The sequence below is a fragment of the Melanotaenia boesemani genome, chromosome 20 (genome assembly GCF_017639745.1).
Source record: "Melanotaenia boesemani isolate fMelBoe1 chromosome 20, fMelBoe1.pri, whole genome shotgun sequence".
Classification (NCBI taxonomy): Eukaryota; Metazoa; Chordata; class Actinopteri; order Atheriniformes; family Melanotaeniidae; genus Melanotaenia; species Melanotaenia boesemani.
The window spans coordinates 23,204,615-23,228,094 of NC_055701.1; the positions used below are offsets into that span (position 1 = coordinate 23,204,615).

General features: G+C 37.9%; 1 protein-coding gene across 3 annotated transcripts; it reads left to right on the forward strand.

The window, feature by feature from the left end:
• Positions 1–112: 112 nt before the first annotated feature.
• On the forward strand, positions 113–22,013 carry vps39 (VPS39 subunit of HOPS complex). Of its 3 annotated transcripts, XM_041971797.1 has the most exons (25): positions 118–222; positions 515–739; positions 965–1,030; positions 1,137–1,201; positions 1,477–1,519; positions 1,726–1,820; positions 2,814–2,912; positions 3,051–3,143; positions 3,722–3,905; positions 7,640–7,760; positions 8,866–8,986; positions 9,294–9,423; positions 9,965–10,107; positions 10,197–10,337; positions 12,338–12,479; positions 13,805–13,891; positions 15,100–15,173; positions 15,390–15,606; positions 17,397–17,525; positions 17,896–17,998; positions 18,271–18,316; positions 18,594–18,743; positions 20,878–21,012; positions 21,505–21,596; positions 21,748–22,013. In XM_041971797.1, exons 2-25 carry the CDS (start codon positions 667–669, stop codon positions 21,827–21,829), a joined length of 2,631 nt encoding a protein of 876 aa, XP_041827731.1. In that variant the 5' UTR covers positions 118–222; positions 515–666; the 3' UTR covers positions 21,830–22,013. The 3 variants fall into 3 exon arrangements, with proteins under 3 accessions (XP_041827730.1, XP_041827732.1, XP_041827731.1); XM_041971796.1 differs by having other exon boundaries at positions 113–739; XM_041971798.1 differs by having other exon boundaries at positions 113–739; positions 9,297–9,423.
• The last annotated feature ends 1,467 nt before the right edge of the window (positions 22,014–23,480 follow it).

Here is a 23,480-nt window from a genome sequence, read left to right on the forward strand (position 1 = left end):
CAGGCGCATGAGTAAAATCTCGTGATAGCTACAGCGCTGTTTACTAAATAAGCCACTGCACCTTTAATTCGTTCCTCGTGAGTGCACAGGTTTCAGTCACGTGCTGTCAAAGCCCACTGTCTCGCGCAGCCGTGGTCAACAGTACAGAGGAAGTAGCGAGAAGCTATCCTACCCGACGAAACTAAGCGCTGCTTTTATTGGGCTGTCTATTTTCAGGCGTTAGTGAGTTAACTACATTTTTGTTTCACTTTATCGACACAGTAAGCCGCGTTTGCGCGGTTTTCAGTCGACGCAGCACGAGGGGAAATAATGTTTGGGAGTACTAGCTCTTGGTTGCTAACTTCGTAGCTAGCACGCTAACGATCAGCTGTTGTTTTGGTCGTAGACATAGCTGGCAAACAAACCCAGTTGTTTGGAATTAAAGTAGAGGGTGACACCAACGTTTACCAGAACACACTTTATTTCTTTATTTTTTCTTTTCTTCTTTTTTCCATGTCTTAAAAACGTTATGAAGTAATCTGTGGGTGAATGGCGACATATAAAGGTGTACAGCTCTGACAAACTCGTCAGCGCCCACTCAGTCAGCTGCTTCCTGACAGGCGTCAACTCTGTGTGGGACTGGTCCAGCAGAGCGGTGGGTAATTGAATCAGCGAGATTGTCTCAAGATGCACGACGCGTACGAGTCGGTGCCTATTTTAGAAAAGCTTCCTCTTCAGATCGATTGTCTTGCGGCCTGGGGTGAGTCGTTTTAATGTACAGCAGCTATTTATTCTTTGGAATTACAGTGATCCCTTGAGGGGGGTTGTTGACCCGCAGTATCAGGGGTCAAGTTGTGATGAGTTGTGTCACTGTTGACATCGATAGTCTTGTCTAAAACAAGTCACAGCTCATGTTCTAGCTAAAAAATATTTGTGTTTGTTATCTAAACATGTCTAGCATCCTTTGAACTTTGTGTTTCTACAGAGGATTGGTTGCTTGTTGGAACAAAACCAGGGCATCTCCTGCTCTACCGAATAAAAAAGGATGCAGGTAGGAATTGCTCAGTCCTCCCCAGCTTACTGCTGCAGGCTTCAGATGGATTTTTTTTTTTTTTTAGTAATTTCCATAAAAATGAAATTGTTTCTTGTCTTTTCAGGCACTAATCTGTTTGAAGTGACTTTGGAAAAATCAAATAAGAACTTTTCAAAAAAGATTCAGCAGGTAGTAAACCTAGAGATGTTATGCAATATATGCATGTTGAGTCTGTAGAGGAAGTCACAACACAAATACCTTTTAGATTTCTTACTTTCTGTTTTGGTACACAGTAATTCCATGCAATTGTTGTATAATTCATTTTAAACCTGAATATTAGTTGCTTAAGAGCAACACTCCTTGCTGAAATTGATCTAAACAGTACCAATGACTCAACTCTCAGACTGATATTCAGTTTCCCTGGTCTAAACCTAGTTTAATTGAATTTCTTACTCCTTCTCCAGCTTTACGTTGTCTCACAGTACAAAATTCTAGTCAGTCTACTGGGTAAGTTTTTGCTATCAGTACATTTTTGTGCATGTGAAATGTCATGTAAGTGTAAAAAGTAGTTTTTTGGGAATAAATGTGTGCATTCCTTTTGTGATATTAAGTTATAAAAGGCTAGAAAGTGAAATAAAAATATACATTTTTACACACACAATATTTATCTTAATTATCAACTAAGCAGAAATTTCTTTGTTTCTTTCCTGCAGAGAACAACATCCACGTCCATGACCTCCTGACTTTCCAGCAGATCACTGTGGTCTCCAAAGCCAAGGGAGCCACACTCTTTGCATGCGATCTGCAGGTCAGCTACAACCTTTGTGTGCCTGCAGCTCACTATGACCAAATAGGATCCAACGAGACAGCTAGTTTTAGTTCTGCCAGTCAGCCAGTTTTCCTAATGGTTACTTGCAGTGTTAAAGGGAAAAATCTCATGCAGCACCTAAAATCTTTTCCACATGTGAGATTTTTTTTTTTAAATTTGATTATTTATATATGTATATATATTTTTTTTTCCCCAAAGCTCATTATATCAAAAAAGAATTTTATAATAATCATAATCATTGCAATGACAAGTCTTTGGGCTGATTCAGGACCAGTAAGACTGAAAGCAAATCCACAGGCTAGAAACCTCTTGTCTTATATGCCAGGCAGGAAGTTTTTTTTTTTTGTTTTTTTTTTTTACAAACAGTATTGTAATTCAATTCAAAACTATGTACATATTGCTTTCCTTTTGTAAGTTTCCAAATGTAAAATTTCTTGTTGGTTTGTTTGTTTCTAAATTTGTATGTTTAGTTTATTACACTTGGTATTGATACTAACTGCTCCATAGAGCCCTAAGAGGCTAAAACCCTACATTTCTTTTGTGTTGTTCAGATAGTATAATGACTGGCAACGATCTTCAGATCTGAGATAAATCTGCTTCCCACCGAGCCCTACTTCAGCATTTCTCAAAGTCTTCTTGGCAAATTTATAAAAGCTATCGTACAACATGGATATTTTGTTTAAACATTTGTCAGATTTGTTCACAGAACTTAAATGATAGGAACCAACGTTTGCCTCAGAGACAAGAAAACAGTTTACATAAAACTAAACAGAAATATTTTATGTATACATATTTAAATTAAACTGACTAAACATGTAAAAACCCTCCTAAGATTCAGTTATTGTATTCAGTGGAGAAAAAAAATGTCATAACTGTAATGATGTCTTTGGTTTCCATAGTGCTGGGTGGCACTCATATTTTCCCTGGTTTTAGTCATGAATTGTATATTTTATCTTTTTTTTCTCTCTCCAGCAAACCAGCTCAGGAGAAGAAAGACTCAGAATGTGTGTGGCAGTGAAAAAGAAGCTCCAGCTGTATTACTGGAAGGACAGAGAGTTTCATGAGCTGCAGGTTGTATAAAATTATAATGGAGATGTGACTCACTGCAGTGTGACTCCAGTTTTATTTTCCAACTCCCTAATATGTTAGGAATATGTTTGGTCATCTCAGTATGTAATTTTATTTCCCTTTTCCTTTTTTTTCTGGCAGGGTGACTTTGGTGCACCAGATATTCCAAAGTCCATGGCTTGGTGTGAAAACTCCATATGTGTTGGTTTCAAACGAGACTATTACCTCATCCGGGTATGTTTTACAGGAAAGGACTGCACAGATCTTCCATTATTTTTATCTTTTGTATACTTTTAAGTGATTCTCCACTCATGATCTTTGTATAATGTAATATAAACTCTGGTAGATTTACAGGAGGATTTTATGAAAAATTTTGCAGTCTGTTGGATTTAAAACATTCAAGATGATAACAGAGATGTGTTAATTATTAATAGAAACCTCTTCAAGCATATCTCACATCTCCACTGTTTATCTAAATTTAATCTCAGTTTTTTCTAAACAAATATTTTTTTAAAAACCAGCTAAACATGCTGTGTAAGTCAAGTTTTATTAGTTGAAAGTCATGTTGATAACTCAAGTCTTAGAGGAGCAAGTGTTTCATGTTTGGGTGAACTGTGACTTAAAAATGACGTTTTTATGCTACTTCAGAAAACACATTTTTTAAGTAGGAACGTCATTGTTTGTAAATTTGCACTACATGACTTTGTAAAGCACTTTATTCGTTATCTTACACATAGTCTTTATACAGTAATGAATTTAATAACTCCTTCCTAATCCCTTGACTCACTTATACTGTTTTACCTGTCATTTAGATGGATGGCCGTGGCTCCATAAAGGAGCTCTTCCCTACTGGGAAACAGCTAGAGCCTCTGGTTGCCCCACTGGCTGATGGGAAGGTGGCTGTTGGGCAGGATGACCTAACTGTGGTACTTAATGAAGAGGGAGTTTGCACCCAGAAGTGTGCCCTGAACTGGACAGATATCCCTATAGCCATGGGTAAGAATAAATGTCTAATCGCTAATGGCATGAAGTAGGGCTGCAACTAATGACTATTCTGATGGTCGATTAGTCACCGACTATTAAAACGACTAGTCGACCAATCGGATTATGCATCTCATGATTATTATAAATGACTCTTATTTCACTTTCAGCTTTGAAATCTTGCATGAGGTTATGTAAGTCCGATGTGCCTCCTATTTAAGTGTTCAAGCGTTGCAGACGTACTTCTGTGGTACTCAAGGTCCGCTTTACAAATCTCACATGTATTTAATTTATTTTATAAGTTTAACGTGAAGTTACATCAGACTTTTGTCGTCCTCTGCCATCGTTTTGTTCCCTAGTCAGCTGCCATATTTTTCCCCTGGCGGACTGCAACTCTTATAAAAAAAAAAATAAAAAAAAAGACGATGATGTCTCACGCCGTAGTTTTTTTTCCCCCTCTTTGCGCATGTGCATCGTGCAACTCTCAGCAGAGATAGGATTAGAAGACGATTTCTCACTCTGTAGTTTTGTTTTTTTTATTTTGCCGACAATAGTCGACAGCTAAATTTGTTGTCAACTATTTTTATTGTCGACTGTTGTCGGCAACGTTGACTAATTGTTGCAGCCCTAGCATGAAGACTTCTGTGATTTTCAGTAAATAAAAAAGCCTTCATGCAAAACCCAGTTAGCTGTTTAATTCTTTTTATGACCATTGATGACTTTGCCTGTACTAACTTGTATCTTATTTTAATGGGATGTGATAGTGAATTCTATGGGCACAGTCACCAAGAGCCAGAATCTCAGCTCAATGCATTATATGTCGTTGGGTTTTATTCTGTACTGTGTGTAGACAGTGAAAATTTTAAGAAAAAAAGAAAATATCTTTTTAGTCACATCTCAAGGGAAGAAGAGAAAGCATATTCAGTAGATTGGCTGATTAGCTATTTGTTAACAATCACATGGCAGCAATTCAATGAATTTAGGCATGTTGTAGACATGGTCAAGATGGCTTGCTGAAGTTCAAACAAATTTTCACAGACAACGGTGGACAAAGGTTTACAAGGAATGGTCCTAAAAAGAGAAAATATCCATCGAGCGGCAGTTTGGCCAAAAATGTCTTGTCGGAAAATGAGATGATGTAAAGGCAACAGTAACTCAGATAACCACTGCTTCCTACCAAGGTTTGCAGAATATCGTCTCTAAACACACAACATGTCCAACTTTGAAGCAGATGGGCTACAGCAACAGGCGACCACACCGGATACCACTCCATTTCAGCTGCAGCATTCAGGCGATAGGGTCAGAATTTTGTGGAAACATCATGAAAGCGTGGATCCATCCTGCCTTGTACCAATTCTTCAGGCTGCTGCTGGTGTAATGGTGTGGGGGATAGTTTCTTTGCACACTTAAGGTCCCTTAGTACCATTGTGACCTGGTTTAACCACCACGGCCTTCCTGAGTATTGCAGCTGACCATGTCCATCCCTTTATGACCACAGAGTAGCATCTTCTGATGCTACTTCCAGTAGGATAATGCACCATGTCACAAAGCTCAGATCATTTCCACCTGACAATGAGTTCAATGTACTCCAACGGCCTCCGCAGTCACCAGATCTCAATCCAATAGAGCAGCTTTGGGATGTGGTGGAACGGGAGATTCTCATCATGGATGTGCATCCGACAAATCTGCATCAGCTGTGCTATGCTGTCATGTCAGTATGGAGCAAAACCTCTGAGGAAGGTTTCCAACACCTTTTTGAATCTATGACACCAAGAATTAAGACAGTTCTGAAGGGAAAAGCAGGTCCAACCCAGTTCTAGTATTAGGGACCTGATAAAGTGGCCTGTGAGTTATAGTATTTAAATTTTATTTGACATTAACAAGTCTGTCTGTTACCATGACTGCTTTGTGTTGGCAAGAGAAAACACCTCAGACCAAACACATAAACACTACAAGAGGAAACATGTTTTCTCAGTCCAACACATCAGTTAGAAGGACTAGTTGCTGTGAAGCCCACAGCTGTTACAGTTAAAACTGAGTGTGTCTTGGTCATGTTTTGTTTTTGCATTTCTAAAACAATACATTAATTATAGTCTTAACTATCAAGCCTGATTCCAGGACAAGCATGATATCAGAATAATCTCTTTCCTAGCTGGTAAACTGTTGGACAAATATTTTAGCCATCTTGTTAATAATAATACACTATTATTAAATTTCATATACATGGGCTTTGTTCTTGTCAGCTATGGTACAGTTTGTTCTCTCATCTTTCCACTTTGTGTTTTCCTCACATAACAGAAGCCACATATTACCAAACACTTGATGAAACATTTGGCCTAAATACAGCAATTGTTCTGTCAGTTGTCATCCAGCTGCTGTTTTTTCTCTTGATCCTTTCTTCCCGTGCCTAAAGTCTTCCTTTCCTTTCTGTCTGAGCTGTGATGTTGAGATGCTGAGCTGTTTACCACATGTCACAGGATGAAAGTCACGTCAAATCTTTTTTTTTATTACATAACCATAGGTCTGGTTTACAAAAACTGTGTAGCAGTAGTGATTCTGATGATTTTTTCTATTGTTTTAGAGCAGGCATGTCAAACTGGTCCAGCAAAGGGCCGTGTGGCTGCAGGTTTTTGTTCCAGCCAGCCAAGAGCACACAGTTTGACCAATCAGCTGTCTGAAGACTGAGATCAGTTGATTGAATCAGTCAAATCTGGTGTGCTGCTGCTTGGTTGGAACAAAAACCTGCAGCCACACGGCCCTTTGCTGGACCAGTTTGACATATGTGTTTTAGAGCCTCTCTGTTTCTGCTCTCATTTGAATGCAGAAGAGAACAATATGAGGAGGAAATGAAGCCTCCAAGCTGTGGTTTCATACAATTTGCAATTTCCTTATCCAGATGTAGTCAATATAGTATCTTTGGCATGCAGCAAAAAAGGATGACAGCTGGAGCCTCTTCCAAGATGCAGTTTCAACATATCCAGGGTATCTTTGGGGTGAATGGCTTAAATTATCGTAACCACAGAGATCTTGCTAAGCTGAGCTTCAATACCGATTGTCAACCCAGGTTTCTGAGTCTAAGTATGTATGTATTTATGAAATCAGATAACCAGTCACAATCATATAGCAGGCTGAAAAGTTATGCAACTGCTGCAGCCAAAGCAGGAAGGAAGGATGAAAAAAAAAAAAAGGAAAAAGCAGACTGATCAATATCACTGCCACATTATTAAAGCACCAGTAAGTCTATGTATTTTGTAAAATGAATGTATTGCCAGTGAGTTACTGCAGCATGTGTGAACTTTTGGGTCATATTCTTTTAGATGCACCACTGGCTAGTTTAAATTCCTTTACATCAAGTAAAAACAAACATGAAATTGATTAAAACTAGTTGATGCATATTGAAGCAAAGTTTATTTTCTCTCCTCCATGTATTTGTCAGGAGGCTGTGTTTTGATCTCTCTAAATGAAACTGGCTCTAAAGCAGAAGTGAAATCGCTATCGTGGTGCTGAAAATCCAGAACTGAACCTGATGTTATCTCATTAACTACTTGTTTCCAGATCAGTTAGTTAACTGATTTTAATAAGTTATTAGATCTAACATAATTTTCTTATTGCTCAACCAAAATAAATGCCCTTTTTCCAGTAGTCATCATTTGTCCCAGATTTAAATACGTAAAACTAGAAAACAAAAATTTCACATCTTTCTTTTGAACGCCAGTGTAATGCTTTTTTTTCTCTCTAAATGTTCTCAGAGCACCAGCCTCCCTACATCATCGCGGTTCTTCCTCGGTATGTGGAGATTCGGACCTTTGAGCCAAGGCTGTTGGTGCAGAGTGTGGAGCTGCAGAGGCCTCGATTCATCACCTCAGCTGGGTGAGGCAATCGTTAGCTTTACGTGTGAGAATATCTGTCTGATTATATATGGAATTATATGCTATTACATGTAATTATATGCCATTATGGGATAACTGACAGCCTGTAATTTTTGTAGGCAGCCATATTATTTAGACTATCATTAGAGGGTTTTTTTTTTTTTTTTATGTAAAACGAGCAAATATCTGTAAAAGTTCATGGAGCATTATAAATAGAGCAGTGTTAAATACATACTTATCAAACTTAAGAATTTTTATTTTATGCTATTATAGCATTGGATTTTGTGTTATGTAAAATAAATTAACAAAATTTCAGCCTTAGTTCTATCACTGATTGACTAGATTGGCAGCAATTGTTAACGACGCACTACGTAACTTTCCAACCTTAAAACGCCACGTTCTGGACTCATTTATTGGCGCACAGTTACATCTAATCTGTGCATTTCTGGAGCCGTTGCTTCCCAGCAGAGTCCTAAGGCTGAAAAACTCCAGTATTTTTTTTTTTTTGTTCATCAGGGACACTGCATGACATTGCGGTAGGTGGATGCTGAATTATTTGTCAATAGGGGGCGCATCACTGAGAAAAATACAAAAGTTCTGTAGTGCAGCTTTAAAAGATCTATATTGATTAATCACTTATCTCTGCAAAGTCCGGCTTTAGATTAGACCCGTTTTAACCTGTTATGTCCCTTATTTCTACTTGGATATTTTATGCACTTTTGTAAATATTTTATAATATTTCAGTTCAAAGATGATTAAGAAGTTGCATCAGAAAATATTAAAAACAAGGGAATAACAAGTTGTTAAATTAAGTTTATTCTAAAGCCTGGATATTTTTGCACTACATGTGTTATTAAAAACAAAATATGCCATAGATCAACTAAATTTTGTATGATGTGAAAAGCTTGTTCTAAGAGACATATTTAATATTGACTGCTAGCCTTCTTTTATAGAGCATCATGTATCATTTGTTACTCTCATTTATTTCAAGTTACTCTTTCTAAAGATAGTGTTACTGATAATGTAAGTACATGCTTTAAAAAAAAAAAAGATTTCTGTTTCATGCCCTTTCCTTTTATCTTGTCTTTTCCTCTCGTCCTTCACAGGCCAAATATTGTGTATGTAGCCAGCAACCACTTTGTGTGGCGCCTGGTGCCAGTTTCCATAGCCAGCCAGATCCGGCAGCTTCTACAGGACAAGCAGTTTGAGCTGGCACTTCAGCTGGCGGTGAGCAGCAGAACCACCCGCTTCACTTGTAAAGCTTGGTATTAAATTCCGGAGTATTCAGTTTGTGCTTTAGCTCAGAAGATGGAACATTGTGGATACAAAATCCCCCATCTTGACAGTAATCAAACAGTAAAGTGCTTTCAGCTTCTAGCATTACAGTCCCTCTTTCTAGCAATCTGTCTACAGGAATTTCCAAGAATGAAAAAGAGCCATTCATGGGATCTGCTAGGCGTCCAGCATTCTGATGAACAAACCACAATGTTTCACTGTTGCATGATTTTTCTTTTTTGTGTCTATTTTTTGCCAGAAGATGAAGGATGATTCAGATGGTGATAAAAAGCAGCAGATACATCACATTCAGAATCTTTATGCCTTCAATCTGTTCTGCCAGAAAAGATTTGATGACTCCATGCAGGTGTTTGCCAAACTTGGCACAGGTGAGAAATCTGGTCATTCCAGTGGAATCTTCATATTCTTCACATCATTTGTGGGTTGTGCTGGTGCTTTTCTTGGCTAGGACACCCTTGAAAAAGGGGTCTGTGATCTCAGTAAGACTTTTCCTGGTTAAAGATTGGCCAAAGATTAAAAAAAAAATTCTGCATGTTCAGGCCAAATTTGTAAGAGAAATGGGTCAAATTGTATCTGTACAAAATGCAGTATTTAAACCTGCAGACTTTTGTTGATCACTAATAAATACATATATACTGCTCAGACATTTTGAAAATATTTGCATTTAACGAGTTAAAATTTTAGACCTGGTCCCTCTGTGACAAACCATTTCTGGAAGGCTAATGAACATTATTTCATCATCATTCTTCTTTTCATGTCTTTTCTACATAATTGGGAACTATTTATCCAGCACATGTTATTGTCACATCTTGTGTCTGTTGAATCCGCTTTTTAGCTGAGTTCTAACCTGAGTTTTGTTTAGGTTACCTTTTGGAAATGTTGTCTTATTAGAAAATGATTTGTTGGCAGACCCCACACATGTGATCGGACTCTACCCAGACTTACTCCCATCAGACTACCGCAAACAGCTGCACTACCCCAACCCTCTGCCTACTCTGTCTGGGGCTGAACTGGAAAGGGCTCACCTCGCTCTTATTGATTACCTGACCCATGTATGTTTGTGCATAGTATCCTAACACGTTAGCTAGCTAGTTAGGTACCAGATTAAGAATAAGCTAAACCTTCTCTAATGTCCTTACAGAAACGCAGCCACCTTGTCAAACAGCTGAATGACTCTGACCCTTCTACAACATCTCCGCTCATGGAGGGGACACCCACTATCAAAAGCCGTAAAAAACTCCTACAGATCATTGATACCACCCTGCTGAAGTGTTACCTGCACGTAAGGCAACAATAATCATATTTGTCATTTGCCAGCAAAATATTTGTTTATATTTTCCAATAAAAGTAATAGATGGCTCTTTGTAGTTTGGTCACTCGTATCTAATAAACAATCAGTTATTGTCAGCATGCTAATTTCAAATCTTAATATATCTTGGTTAAGTTATATCAAGTCATGAATTTTTGCTTTTACTTTCCCCTTAGAGCAAAGTAAATTCATGTCAGTAGTTTTTATTACTCAAATAAATTGGTAGTCACACAAGGCAGCTAACTGATCGTTATACAGCCACATGGGACATGCATTAAGAAATTCATTAGCAGATCTTAAAGAAAAGAGTTATTAATAAAAGCAGTGTTAGCCAACACTAATGGATGAAAGTTCCATTATTATAACAGTCAAAGTAGGTTTCTCTGCAGAGAAACCAGAGCTCTGCATGCATCCCAGAGTTGTTCTGCCTCATCTCCTTCATTTGAAATGAAAGTTTGTGTTGGTATGCACATCCAAAAAAATGCTGCTAGGTTTCTGTTTGGAAGGTGGCCTAATGGATGCTGTTTAACCCCTTAAGCCCGACGGACCCACTGGTGGGTCCAACAGGTGTAAACACAAGTTCATGTGTGTAAAAAGTTACTTTAGTGATGTAAGGATATTTTATTTTTAATGTGTCTCAAAGAAGAATACCTAATGCCACTAAATCAACTCTCCAAGTGCATTTAGTCAACAAAGAATTTGTTTAATAACAACTTTAAAATGCGAATGCCACAAAAAACAGCGCCACCATAACGAGCAACACCCGAAACAAAATTAAACACAACGCGTGATCCGTTCACTCCACCCCAACATATTGGGTATCAAATGAGTCTAGAAAAGCTGCACTTTCAAATGACACCAAGCATAAAAAGATATTCGCCAAGCACCTCACGTCAGTCTCAAAACAAACACAAAGCTAACCTTCGCATATCACAGCAGCCTTATCAGATCGCACGTTTATCACCAAATACAGCAGCAAACCCCAAAGCTATTCTCACAAACAGCGATATTTTTTATTTCCTTACCTTTTTGTGGTCATTTTCAGTCTATCCACACTGTTCTTCGACCAAAACGCACAGCACAGTAATCCATAATCGTGAAACTGCATCATGCGCTAAGATGTCATATGCTCCCATTCACAGCCATTATGTTGTCTTGTTGTCAGAAAGAGTGAATATCGAACAGCGTTCATTTCTTTGCTTCATTTTTACTTTTTATCCATTTAGAACGAAGGATAAAAGCCATAAACATGTCCAAGAAATTACGAAAAACCAAATACACCGTGTTAGAAGCTCTGGAGGAAATACAGACACAGTACAATTTGGCACAGTTTGGGTATCCAAGTGGCCAAATGGAGAGTCCGCCTGGTACTATCCACACTAAACCCTGCATAAAAGCTATAAGATTTGTTCTATTCTCATGAAACTTTGTACAGTTGTAGTCAAGGAGTTGCTGAATGCATGCAGTGATATCTTTATGCACAGAATGATTTCTATCATGATGTTTTCATCTCTGTAAAAAAAAAAAAAAAAATTAGGCGAGGATAATTTTTTATTTTTACCTATGGTTTATCACAATTTGCACAGGCATATGAACATTCACAATGTTTCTGAAACTGGATTTATATTCCATAGGGTCTTACCTATCCATTGAGACTAAGGTTATGTATACTGACCTGAAAATTAAAAGTTATTGTTGATGTATTTTGGGTAGGTCTGTTCAGGCAAACTACACTGCCAAAAATCCTAGGGTTCAAGGGGTTAATCAGAGGAACTCCAACACTAGACCTTTATCTCTTTGTGGGGATAACTAAAGAGTGCTAGCCCAGACTGGGTGTGTGCTGGGAATGCAGAGACTAATGAGCATAACTTGCCTGTGTGTTTTGGATGAAATCCAGTCTAAACTTTTAAGGGCTCGTTTGACCGATGTTTTTAAATGTATTATGTATTATGATTTATCTTCCTCTCCTTCAGACCAACGTTGCGCTCGTCTCCCCCCTGCTTCGCCTTGAAAACAACCACTGCCACATCGAGGAGAGTGAATATGTCCTGAAGAAGGCTCACAAGTACAGTGAGCTCATTATTCTCTATGAAAAGAAGGGCCTTCATCAGAAAGGTGAGAATTAAACCAATCTCATCATAACTATAAGACTCCATAAGTTATCCTCTTTACATTTATACCAGATATAGTATACTTTATTGGTTGGTGTCCTTTATTTGCATCATTAAATCTTGAGCTGCAGTCATGATTTGTATTACAAAAACTGTTTTGATCACGTCACTCTTTACTGGACGAAGTGTCTTTGCAAAAACAAACAGAATTCCTATTGATTATGTATCTGTTGGTGTCCAACATATCATTTGACGCCGTGGGAATAGATGTACCTCCTTCAGCTGTTGCCTCGTCCCGGAAATCTGGTAGATTTTTCTTTTGGGGGTCACCATAGACTACAGTGGAGGAGTGGTTGAAATGGGCCAGTTTTTGATTGATTTTAATTTTTTTTACAAAACTTCAATGGATTTCCTGCAGAAAGAAGTAGAAGTAGTAGGTAAAAACTTACTTTAGCAAGTGGTCAAACAAAAAAAAAAAAAAATGCTTTTAAGGAAATGGTGAATGGTGAATATATTTTTGATTAAGTAAAACTTTTATAGACGTTTGTTTTATTCAGGCTTTTCTTGGTCTGACTAAAGTACATTTCTCAGAAAACTCAGTATAAATTATTTGTACATTTCAAAGTATGTTTTATCACTTCCATTCTCTTACACAGCATGTTTAGTATTAGTGTAATCAACATGTCTTTTGGAAGAGGAGTTTAATCCTCAAGTAGCAGAAATGTTAGTCAAATGCATACATCTCGTTCCAGTTAACCTTTAAATTGGATATATCACATGATGCCAGATCTGGCTTGCCTTCCTTGGTGGTCTCACTATCTCCCGATTCAAATACAAGAGTATCTGTAAGCTGAATTGTTGAGCTGTGTTGAACTTTAATGGGCTCCAGTTATGTGCTTTTTACAAAGCTGTATTCTTGGGCTCATGCCTCAGCTCTGTGAGGCACCACAGTTTACCCCAGAGGAGGTTTCCTGCACGTGGTTGAGTCATCATCCCCCTAAATCAGAGCTGTCTGGGTGTTTGTGGTTTCGGCACATTCTGGGCGGCTCTCGCTGAGAGCGCGGCTGGATTTAATTGGCCTGCTGCGATTTGTACTTGCAGTGTCACACTGCTGAAGTCTGCCTCTCTCTTCATCTGCCAATTCAAACCAGCTGTTACCAGCCACCAATTAACAGAGCATATGCTTCATCCAGTTTCTGTTGGAGAAATCATGCAATGCATTGCAGCCAGAGAACATGACATCCTGCTATTTTCCATTATGCTACTAATTTCATATTTGCCCTTCTCTCCTGTTTCTCACCTTCTTTCACCACATTTGCTCTGTTGCAGCTTTGCAGGTGTTGCTGGACCAATCCACCAAGGCCAACTCTCCGCTGAAGGGCCATGAGCGAACAGTGCAGTACCTACAACGACTGGGTAAGAAACAACAGTCAACTTCATCCGGTTTTGACTTGGCGTGTTGAACTTTTTTCTGCATGACATGTTTAATTTGTTGGGGTAATTGAGGGAAAATCTCTGAGAAAACCTTTGCTCTGATTGGTTGTTGATGTTGGATGAAAAATGTAGCCTGCAGTCTTTGTTTGTCTTGAACTTAGTGGCAGCTTGGCAGTTAAAGTAATTAATGTGTTTTTCTTGAATGCATTAGTGTCAAATTGTTTCTGACATGGTGATTTAATTACTTAATAATTGCTCAGTAAATGGGATCATTGTCCTTTTGTCCTGCTAATGCCTGCACAGGGGTGAATGTGTGTTGTGTGAAAGAGAGATTATGATCAGGTGTGTGGTTTTAAAATTGTTGTGTGCTTTTATGTAGAGCACTTTGTGCTACTTTATAAATTTGATTTGTTCATTTGTTTACATTTTTTAATGAATTTATATTATGTGTTTAAATTTTTGTACAATAACAAATCAGAAAAATAACTTTTTTTTCTGTTTTTCTGAATTGGTGAGATGATTATGAACAAAGGCGTCCACCGTGATAAATAAGAGGTATCTGTAGTTCTGGAGGCTGCTGCTTCAGGACTGTCTTACCAGAATCCTCAATTTCTCACCAGCCAGTATAATGAGTAGGGCTGTGCATCACCACTCAGCAGCCTGATTTAATTTAGATTACATTTGATCAGATATCGATTCATGTACAGATATTTATGTAACAAGACCAATTTTTCTTAAATATTAAAGACCCATAACTATGGTTTTCATGACCATCAAATCAAATATCTGGAGTAATCAGATTACTGTAATCTGATATGGCGCGTCTACATGCACTTCTGATATACAACATTCAAAAGATTGTTGTCTACATTAACCCGTCTATTATGAAATTAATTTTGGAGTAAGTACGTTTAGTTGTTCTTCCCCTGAACACATCTAAAGTTTTTATTACTGACAGCATTTTCTTTTGTTTACTACTTCTAGTAAATAAAGTCAGATTCTTCATATTTTATCAAATATTAATGACCCACAGCTTTAGCTGTAATCTCTTATTGATATTTAGGTGCTCCATTTGAGACCTTGAGAATTTTATATTTAATGATAGACTTCATCTTGTTTTCTGCATTACTGGTTATCCTCAACTGGCTTTGTATGGCAAAGTTACCTGTCTGACACTCTAACCCACACAGGAGTGGAGAATCTGGGCATTATCTTTGAGTTTTCCCCCTGGGTCCTGAAGATTTGTCCTGAAGATGGCCTGAAGGTGGGCACTGACATTTAGACAAAAATATCCTCCTGGGGAGTTTTTCTTTTATCCCCTGTGCATGCATGCCTACATGCATTGCTTAAAAATGTTTTTCAGTTAATTTTATGAATCGATCCTCCGGATAACACAATGACAACAAGCGCTAGGATCAGAAAATGAATTGTTTTATTCTCCCTTTTAGTATAAAACTAACGAAAAACTTCACCTTTCCAGATCTTCACTGAAGACTTGACCGAGGTGGAGACTTTGCCCAGAGACAAAGTGCTGCAGTTCCTGAAGGAAGGCTTTGAGGAGCTCGCCATCCCATATTTGGAGCACATTATTTATGTGTGGGATGAAAAGGGCCCAGAGTTTCACAATGTGCTTATTCAGCTCTACCTGGGCAGGGTGCAAGGCCTCATGAAACAGTACCTCAACTCACTGCCAGAAGGTATGAGCAGGAGAAAACTGCACTCTGTACCTGGGCGCTGAAAGTTAGATTTTTTTTATCATTTTAAGATGACAAGTAAATTAAATGTTGGTATTTTAACAATGAATCATGACCTTCCATCAAGTTTGATCAAAAAACAAGGATTCTGTGTGAGGAGACCCTGGAGCTTTATTATCAAAGTAACCCCACCCCCCCACCTGCCTTTTTTTTTTTTTTTTTTTTTTTTTAATTACATTAATCCCAACATAACTTTTTTTTTAATTTTTTTTTTTTTTATTCTTTTTTATTCTTTTTTTCCCCCCCCCAATTTATCACCAAATAATGTAATGTGGCTATTATCACTGAATGATAGAGCACTTTGGTTCATGCACACTGATGGTCTAGACCGGTGGTTCCCAACCTGTTTTTCTTGAGGACCCTCTTCATGCAGCTACCAAGAAGTCATTCAAGCCATGACTGAAATGCATGAGTCCTCTCCTGTTCTTTCATTAAGCCAGAGTTAATGTAACTATCAACATATAGCCTTACTTTCTTTTTTTTTCTTTTATTTTTAACTAAATCATCTGCTCTGTGGCATTTCTCAGACATGTTTCATTAATGAAATGGTGCTAGTAAAATCAAGGTTACTGTTCTCCCCGTGTATGCGTGGGTTCTCTCCGGGTTTTCCGGCTTCTTCCCAAAGACATGCATATTAGGTTAATTGGTCACTCTAAATTCTCCTGAGGAGTGAGTGTGTGTGTGAATGGCTGTTTGTCTTTCTGTGTTGGCCCTGCGATGGACTGGTGACCTGTCCAGGGTGTACCCTGCCTCTCACCTGATAAATGCTGGAATAGGCTCCAGCTTCCCCGTGACCAGCAATGGGCAAAGCGGTACAGATAATGAATGAATGAACATTAATGATATTGCACATGTTGCAAGTAATTCTTACATTTATCTGTATGCAGATGATGCAATTTTGTACACTTTCAGTTCATCCCTGAACACTGCCCTGACTTCCCTACAATACAGTTTCAACAGCTTGCAGTTGGCTTTCACAAACCTTCACCTTTACTTAAACACAAGTAAAACTAAATTAATGATTTTTCTGTAGAAATTTCCCACAGATCAAATGCTCTCACAAAATTCTCTCTCTGTAGGGTTCATTAACACCTACATGTACCAGGGTGTCTGGTTTGACAGTTCCCTCTCCTTATATGAGCACATAAACACCTTGCTTTCCAAAATACAGCCAAGATTGTTTTTATTTCTACCTTAATTAATCACCTTTCACCCACTCTGCAAAGCCCTTGCTGGTTAAAATGTCAATCCTTCCCATTTTTGATTAAGGTGACATTTTCTATGGAAACCAACATGCTGGTTCCATGTAAACAAAATGTCCAAATGATTCAAATACCTCTACAAATATTGTATTCCATGAAGTGATCATTATTTTCTGTGAGATTATTGTGATTCTTAACATTGAGATTAAATATGCTTTTACTTTATCCAAGTTATCAGCATCTTATAATATTACATCATGTACTCTTAATGTAAATGTAATTATTCAGAGAAAAATTTAAAAACTGCTAAAACCGATGAGGGTTGCTGTTTGCTTCAGGATATTCTAAATTATCAAAAAATTCTTTGAAAATGGTTTAAATTATGTTTGATCTACAGCTGCTCAAGTTTTAATTTGTTTTAATACAAAAAAAAAACAACAAAAAATAAGTACAGCTAATGTTCACTTTCAAGGAGGAGGACTTAAATGTCTGGTCATGGATAATAAAACTTTTTTTTTTTTGTTACCATAGGGGTTCCTGCTGTTCCGGCAGGGCTGGAGAAAGGTGAACTGGGAGAGTTCAGGAATAAGCTGCTGTCTTTTCTGGATATTTCTACCAGCTATGAACCTGCCAGACTCATCAGTAACTTCCCCTTTGATGGTAGGAAATGATTCTTTGTGTCAGCTGTTTTCACACAAACACTGGAGGTTTTCCTAGGAATGTGCACACAGTTCAGTCTGAGTTTCTTCAAACATGCGCTTCACAGTGGGAGCGTCTGTGCTGTAGATGCTCAGTCACAGCTGGAAATGTTAGAGAGGGATTTTTAGGTAGAGCACAGAAGACACAAACCACTGTTTTATCTTTCCTATGTACCGAAAAAAATCATTTCTTTTTTAAACAACTTACAAACATAGAGAAATGTTCTTACCAAGCGCATATCCATGTGTTTTTTGGCTTTCACCCCTGGAGATGTACATATTCAGCTTGCAGGATGTAGCTTACAACTTTGACCTTGTTTTCCATCTTTAAGGTTTGCTGGAGGAACGGGCTCTGCTTCTGGGCCGAATGGGAAAACACGAGCAGGCGCTTTTCATCTATGTGCACATCCTGAAAGACACCCGCATGGCTGAAGAGTGAGTGATCAACAGACAACTCCAAATCCTGTCTGAACTGTACTTGACACCAACCACATCCAAACTAATTAGACTGAGACAGAACAATGTTTACTTTAAAGGTGTTTAAGCTTTTGATTTTGATGCCTAAAATCATATTTAATATTTTTGTGTCAAGTATTAGTAATAGATGACTTCATTCAACCATCATAATTGCCTACAGTGTGATGAGCATGTTGGTGATATTAGTCATCATTTACTTAGCAGATGCTTTGTGTTTGCTCTGTTTGCAGATACTGTCACCGACATTACAACAGTTTAGTTGAAGGAAATAAAGATGTAAGTAGTCTGAATTTATATAACTTTGTTTAATTTTCTTGGAATTGAATTTAGTTTCATGAATATATTTTTTTTTGTCTTTTTTTTTTTTTCTTTTCATGAAACACTTTAAATAATTTATCTTGTAAAGGATCTTGCTTCTGACTGTTGGAATATGAGGTGAAGTTCCTGACAGTGTCTTCGTGGTTAATCCGTCATTGTTCTGTAAAAAAAAAGCGTATTGCGATAAAGATTTGAACCAAGGGCATGATTGACAGCTATGACTTTTGCCCTTTAGGTTTATCTTTCTCTGCTGCGAATGTACCTGTCACCTCCTGACGTCCACTGCCTGGGGCCCATCAAGATGGAGCTTTCTGAACCTCAGGCCAACCTCCAGGCTGCCCTGCAGGTCCTGGAGCTGCACCACAGCAAGCTGAACACCACCAAGGTAAATGATAATTGAGCTGCAAGAGTCTGTTTCTCTCTCAGGGGTGCTATGAATAAATCTTTTCTGGTGGAATTTATAAAAGATGTTTCTCTTTCCTTATATAGCATTTGACATTTACTGTGTTAAGGCTGGAGTGTGGAACTTTTACATATAAATGTTAAAATATTTTAAGCTATGAAAACTTGCTGCTGCATATGAATGGTGCTCATAACGGTTTCAGCAGTCAGTGGATGTTTTTTTTTATCTTGAATAGCATAACAAATTTTAATATATTACATCTACATCAACATTCCATGTGGAAGGTGAGGAGGAAAGCAGCTGTTGCCATGGAGACACATTTGGCTGCCCTTGGAGGATGGTTGACCCTGTGATTTAAAAAAAAAAAAAAACATTAAAAAAACAAGGGAAGCTTTGTGATTATGCAAAAAACATCCTCATCCAAAAGGATTACAGATTGAAAACTTTCTTTTTAAAAATAGAATAAAATGGAGAATGATCAGTACAAACAGATGTCACACTTGAGGCATTTCCTCTTTGCAGAGGTCTTAGAGAGGCGTGTAGGTTAAAGGAACTGGAAGACATGGATGTGCCTTACTGTCAGATATTTGGAGAACTCTTATGTTGCTGCTACATTTATTCTACAGATAATGGAGAATTTGTTGTCTTGCAATCATGGTTTTTCTGTACGTCTTTCACTGCAGTTGCTTGTACTGCCATAAGATGGAGTCAAAAGTTCTGCTCTAGTTTTAAGAAAATCAGATTCAATTCATGCACTTAGATGCTCCTTCCTGTAAAGATCCTCACAAACCTTCCAACAGCTCACTGTGGAAAAATTTAAGAAGGGGACAAAAGAGAGGAGATTTAAAAAGGATGAGGAAGGATTGTACTGCACGGGGTAATCATGCTGCCTCCTATATGAATAAAAGTTTCCATCGGGGTGCTGATCCTCCTCAAGACTCGTCCACATTACATTGTGAACATGTCTGATGACATCCCTCTCGTCTTTTTCCTTTGAATAAAATTGAAAACAAAAGTTTACTGAATAAAACTACTTACATGTAAAAGCAACTTAGCGCCATTTGGGTTGTTAAACTTTCATGTTGCAATCCATGAAATCCTGTCCAGTCATAAATTTCTCTGAATGGCACATAAATCTGCTTGGCTTTGTTTTTCAGTAAAATAACCAACACGAATGTTGATCCTTTCAGTACCGCATTACAAAGAAGCAAAGACAGTCTTTGACTCTTGCCACTGGGACTAAATAGTTTCATTCAGTGTTCTCTGAATGGAAGGTCGGACTTCTCAGTAGTCATTTCTGTGTCTGTTGTAAAATGCATCGTATCAGACTGTTAAAGCTGTACCAGTAGTACCAGACCTGCACCAAAAACCCTGAATAGAAAATCCACAAAAATCAGTCCAACTCTGAAGTTCGTTACAACATACAGTAGTTCTCTGTATTTTAATATATTTAATCAACTACTGTCTCAAACATAAGTGTAAAACAGCTTTTTACAGTTTGTTTTTCTATAAAATTTATTTAGCTTTTACACAAGATTGTGATGGCAGGAATGGCTAAGTGTCACAGTCCATTTCATACTTGGAAATCTAATTATAAAGTCTGCGACTTATGCATATTACACAACCCTTGTTCTGCCTGAGAGCTAAAAGCTTTCAAGTTTGTTTGTATTTTTATTTCTGCTTGTTCAGATATTCTAGATTTGGAACCTGTTTTAAAAGAGAAAGAAATAATGTCTAAATGCTTCTTAAGTCTCCATGAGTTGCTCTCTTTGTTGTGGCTCCTGCATTTCTAAGCCATGAGTATATTTAAAAACCAGTTTTAGAGATGAGAAGTTAATAAAATTATTCAAACTCAAGTAAAGCATGATTTCCTTACATTATTATTTAACTTTGTAATAATGAATGACTTTATAATGAAACGACTGTTATTAGGTTTACCTTTGTTCCCTTTGAGCTCAGTGAGCTGAGCTCATAAAGACACACTTTTCAGCCAATATTTTTCCCACACAATCCCCAGAACTACTTTTCATAATGGAGCTGCAGGAAATATTTGAAATAAGTGATGTAATATTGTTAGATTAGCCGCATTTAAAAAGCTGTTTTTGTTTTTTCTTAGGCCATTAATCTCCTCCCAGCCAATACTCAGATTCGAGAGATCCGGGTCTTCCTGGAGAGCGTTCTGGAGGAGAAGGCTCAGAGGAAACGTTGCAACCAGGTGCTGAAGAGTCTGCTGCAGGCAGAGTTCCTTAGGGTGAGTCCTGCAAAACCATGTTCACATCAAAATAAAGATAAAAATAGAGTCATTAACTCTCCTCTTTGAATTTGGAAACAAGAAATGACTAAATTTATTTGAGGCAAGTTTAGAAAATGTCACAAGGAAAATTTTGTTTATGAAAGTTATTTATTTATTTTAAAATTAGATTATTAAATTTCTTTGAGTCAACACTGAGCTCTTTGAAGTTATTTTGAGACTCATTTGGGGGCTGAAGCTCTTGAGGAGTGGAGCTGAAAGTGTTTGATTAAAACAGTGAAATGTGAAGGTGTAGAAACAGTGTTCAGTATATTGCAATGCACAGCAGAAAAAACAAGGGATCTGGGATGAATAAAGGTTGACAGGAGGTTTCCATCTCATCCATCTCAAAGTACTCATGAATATTTGAGTTGGAATAAGGATCAAGAGGGTTTTTATCCTTGTAATCTGTCTCATGGAGACATATTGAAGCTGATTTCCTGTCTGTTTTAGGTGCAGGAAGAACGGATCTTCCACCAGCAGGTTAAATGTGTCATTACAGAAGAAAAGACCTGCAGAGTTTGTAAGAAGAAAATCGGAAACAGGTAACACAGTCTAAGACTTTTCCACTATGCATAAAAAAACAGATTACAGTTTTACTTCTTAAACTGAGTTGGAATCTTGTTTTTCTGCTGTGATGCAGAGATGATAACCCTGTCAACAATAAAACATTCTCCTGTTTGTTTTCTCCACCAGTGCGTTTGCCAGGTATCCCAACGGCGTGGTGGTGCATTACTTCTGCTGCAGGGATCGCAGCGTGTGTCCCACTGAGCAGTAAAAGCTTCTCCTCTTGTTGGCTAATAAAAACTTTCCCCGTTCTTGTGGACTTCACTGATCGGACATCTTTGAAGAAGAAACGTGTGAAGTTTGGCAGCACTCGGTATCGGAAGCTTGTAATCAAAGCACCTCACAGGGCGATACTTCTAAAAAAAAAAAAAAAAAAATTTTTTTGTCATTTTCAACGTGCAGAGCAAACGCAGACTGAGGTGCATGAGCAAACGGGAGAAATGCCTGAGATCTATAAATGGAAAGAGACTGATAAAGAGAAGCAGAGGTAGATTGTGACATTAGAAAAGCATGTTTTACTGCAATCCTAGAAGGGATTTGCTGCCTTACCGTACACGCTGCATCAGAAGGAAATGAACGTTGGAACAGAAGTTAATGTTCGCACTTACCAGATGAATACAAGCAATGGAAGTCATTTTTCTTTTTTCTTTTCCCTGTCTCCCTTTCTTCCATAAACACTGTGTAGTCCTCTAAACACTGCTCGATATGCCATACTGACTCTGCAGGAGTACTGTTAAATGCCTTCTGTGACTCTAAAGATTGTACTTACACTGAAGTCGTCTGCCTGATGACTGCAGAGCGGCTTCCTGTCCTGCAGCATGTTTTGTGTAAACCTCTGATGCAACCCCGCCAGCTGACATCTTTCATAACTATGTGCTTGTCCTCATTACTGGTTTAAATGGTAAATGGTCCACAGTTACATGTCGCTTTTTAACCTTATCAACAGTAGTAGGTTCTGCTAAGTGCTTCATGGTGGGTTTCACATTTAGCCATAAATACAATCAGTGCTTCTGATGCTATATTTTCACTCTATATGCAGCATTTTATTCTCTACAATCACAGCAGTGAGCATATCGGGGGCAGAGTGGGAGTCTGCTGTCTTATCCAAATACACTTTGACATGCGGAGTAGCTGGAGATTACGCCAATCTTCCAAACAGAAGAAGACCACTGGAGTTTCACTGTTACCAAACAGCAGCCACTATTTAAATGCTTCAGAAAGTGTTTTTGTGTGTGTGCGTTTTCTTTATGAAGTAGAATAAATTTTTTAAATGAGCCCATTTAACTTCATAATGGTACTAAAAAAAAAACAATAACCCCATTTTATGTCTTAAGGCTTGATTTGTCTTTCTGTAGAGAGCTGATTTGACTTGTTTACTCAATTGTCTGTTAAATTTAATCAGCTGATCTAAGTTAGTCATGAAGAGGCAAACTTGGCCAGTTGCTCAAAAGTAAATGATTGCTTTGTTTTGTTGTTAGTGGCGTCAAACCAACTCTTTTAGATTCTGACCTGTTGGCAGCACCTATAAAGTAGCATAGAGACATCACACTGGCTGAAAACTAAATGATTAATCAATGTAAATTATTTAGATTGAGGCTTCTGATGTCCACAAGCACAAATGAGTCGGTTGTTCCCAGTGTTTGTTACTTCTCACACCAGATAATCTAAAGCAAGAGTATTTCATGAACTTCAATTTGAGCATATTTAAAAAATATTTAGCTTTTTTTTTTCTCTTTCTTTCAAATATCTTTGTTGGAGATGGATCACAGAAGTAAAGCACCTTAGAAATGGATGGTTGTATAATTTAGTCAAATTCCAAATCTGCATGACAAAAACTGGAATTCCTGAGAATGACTTGAGTG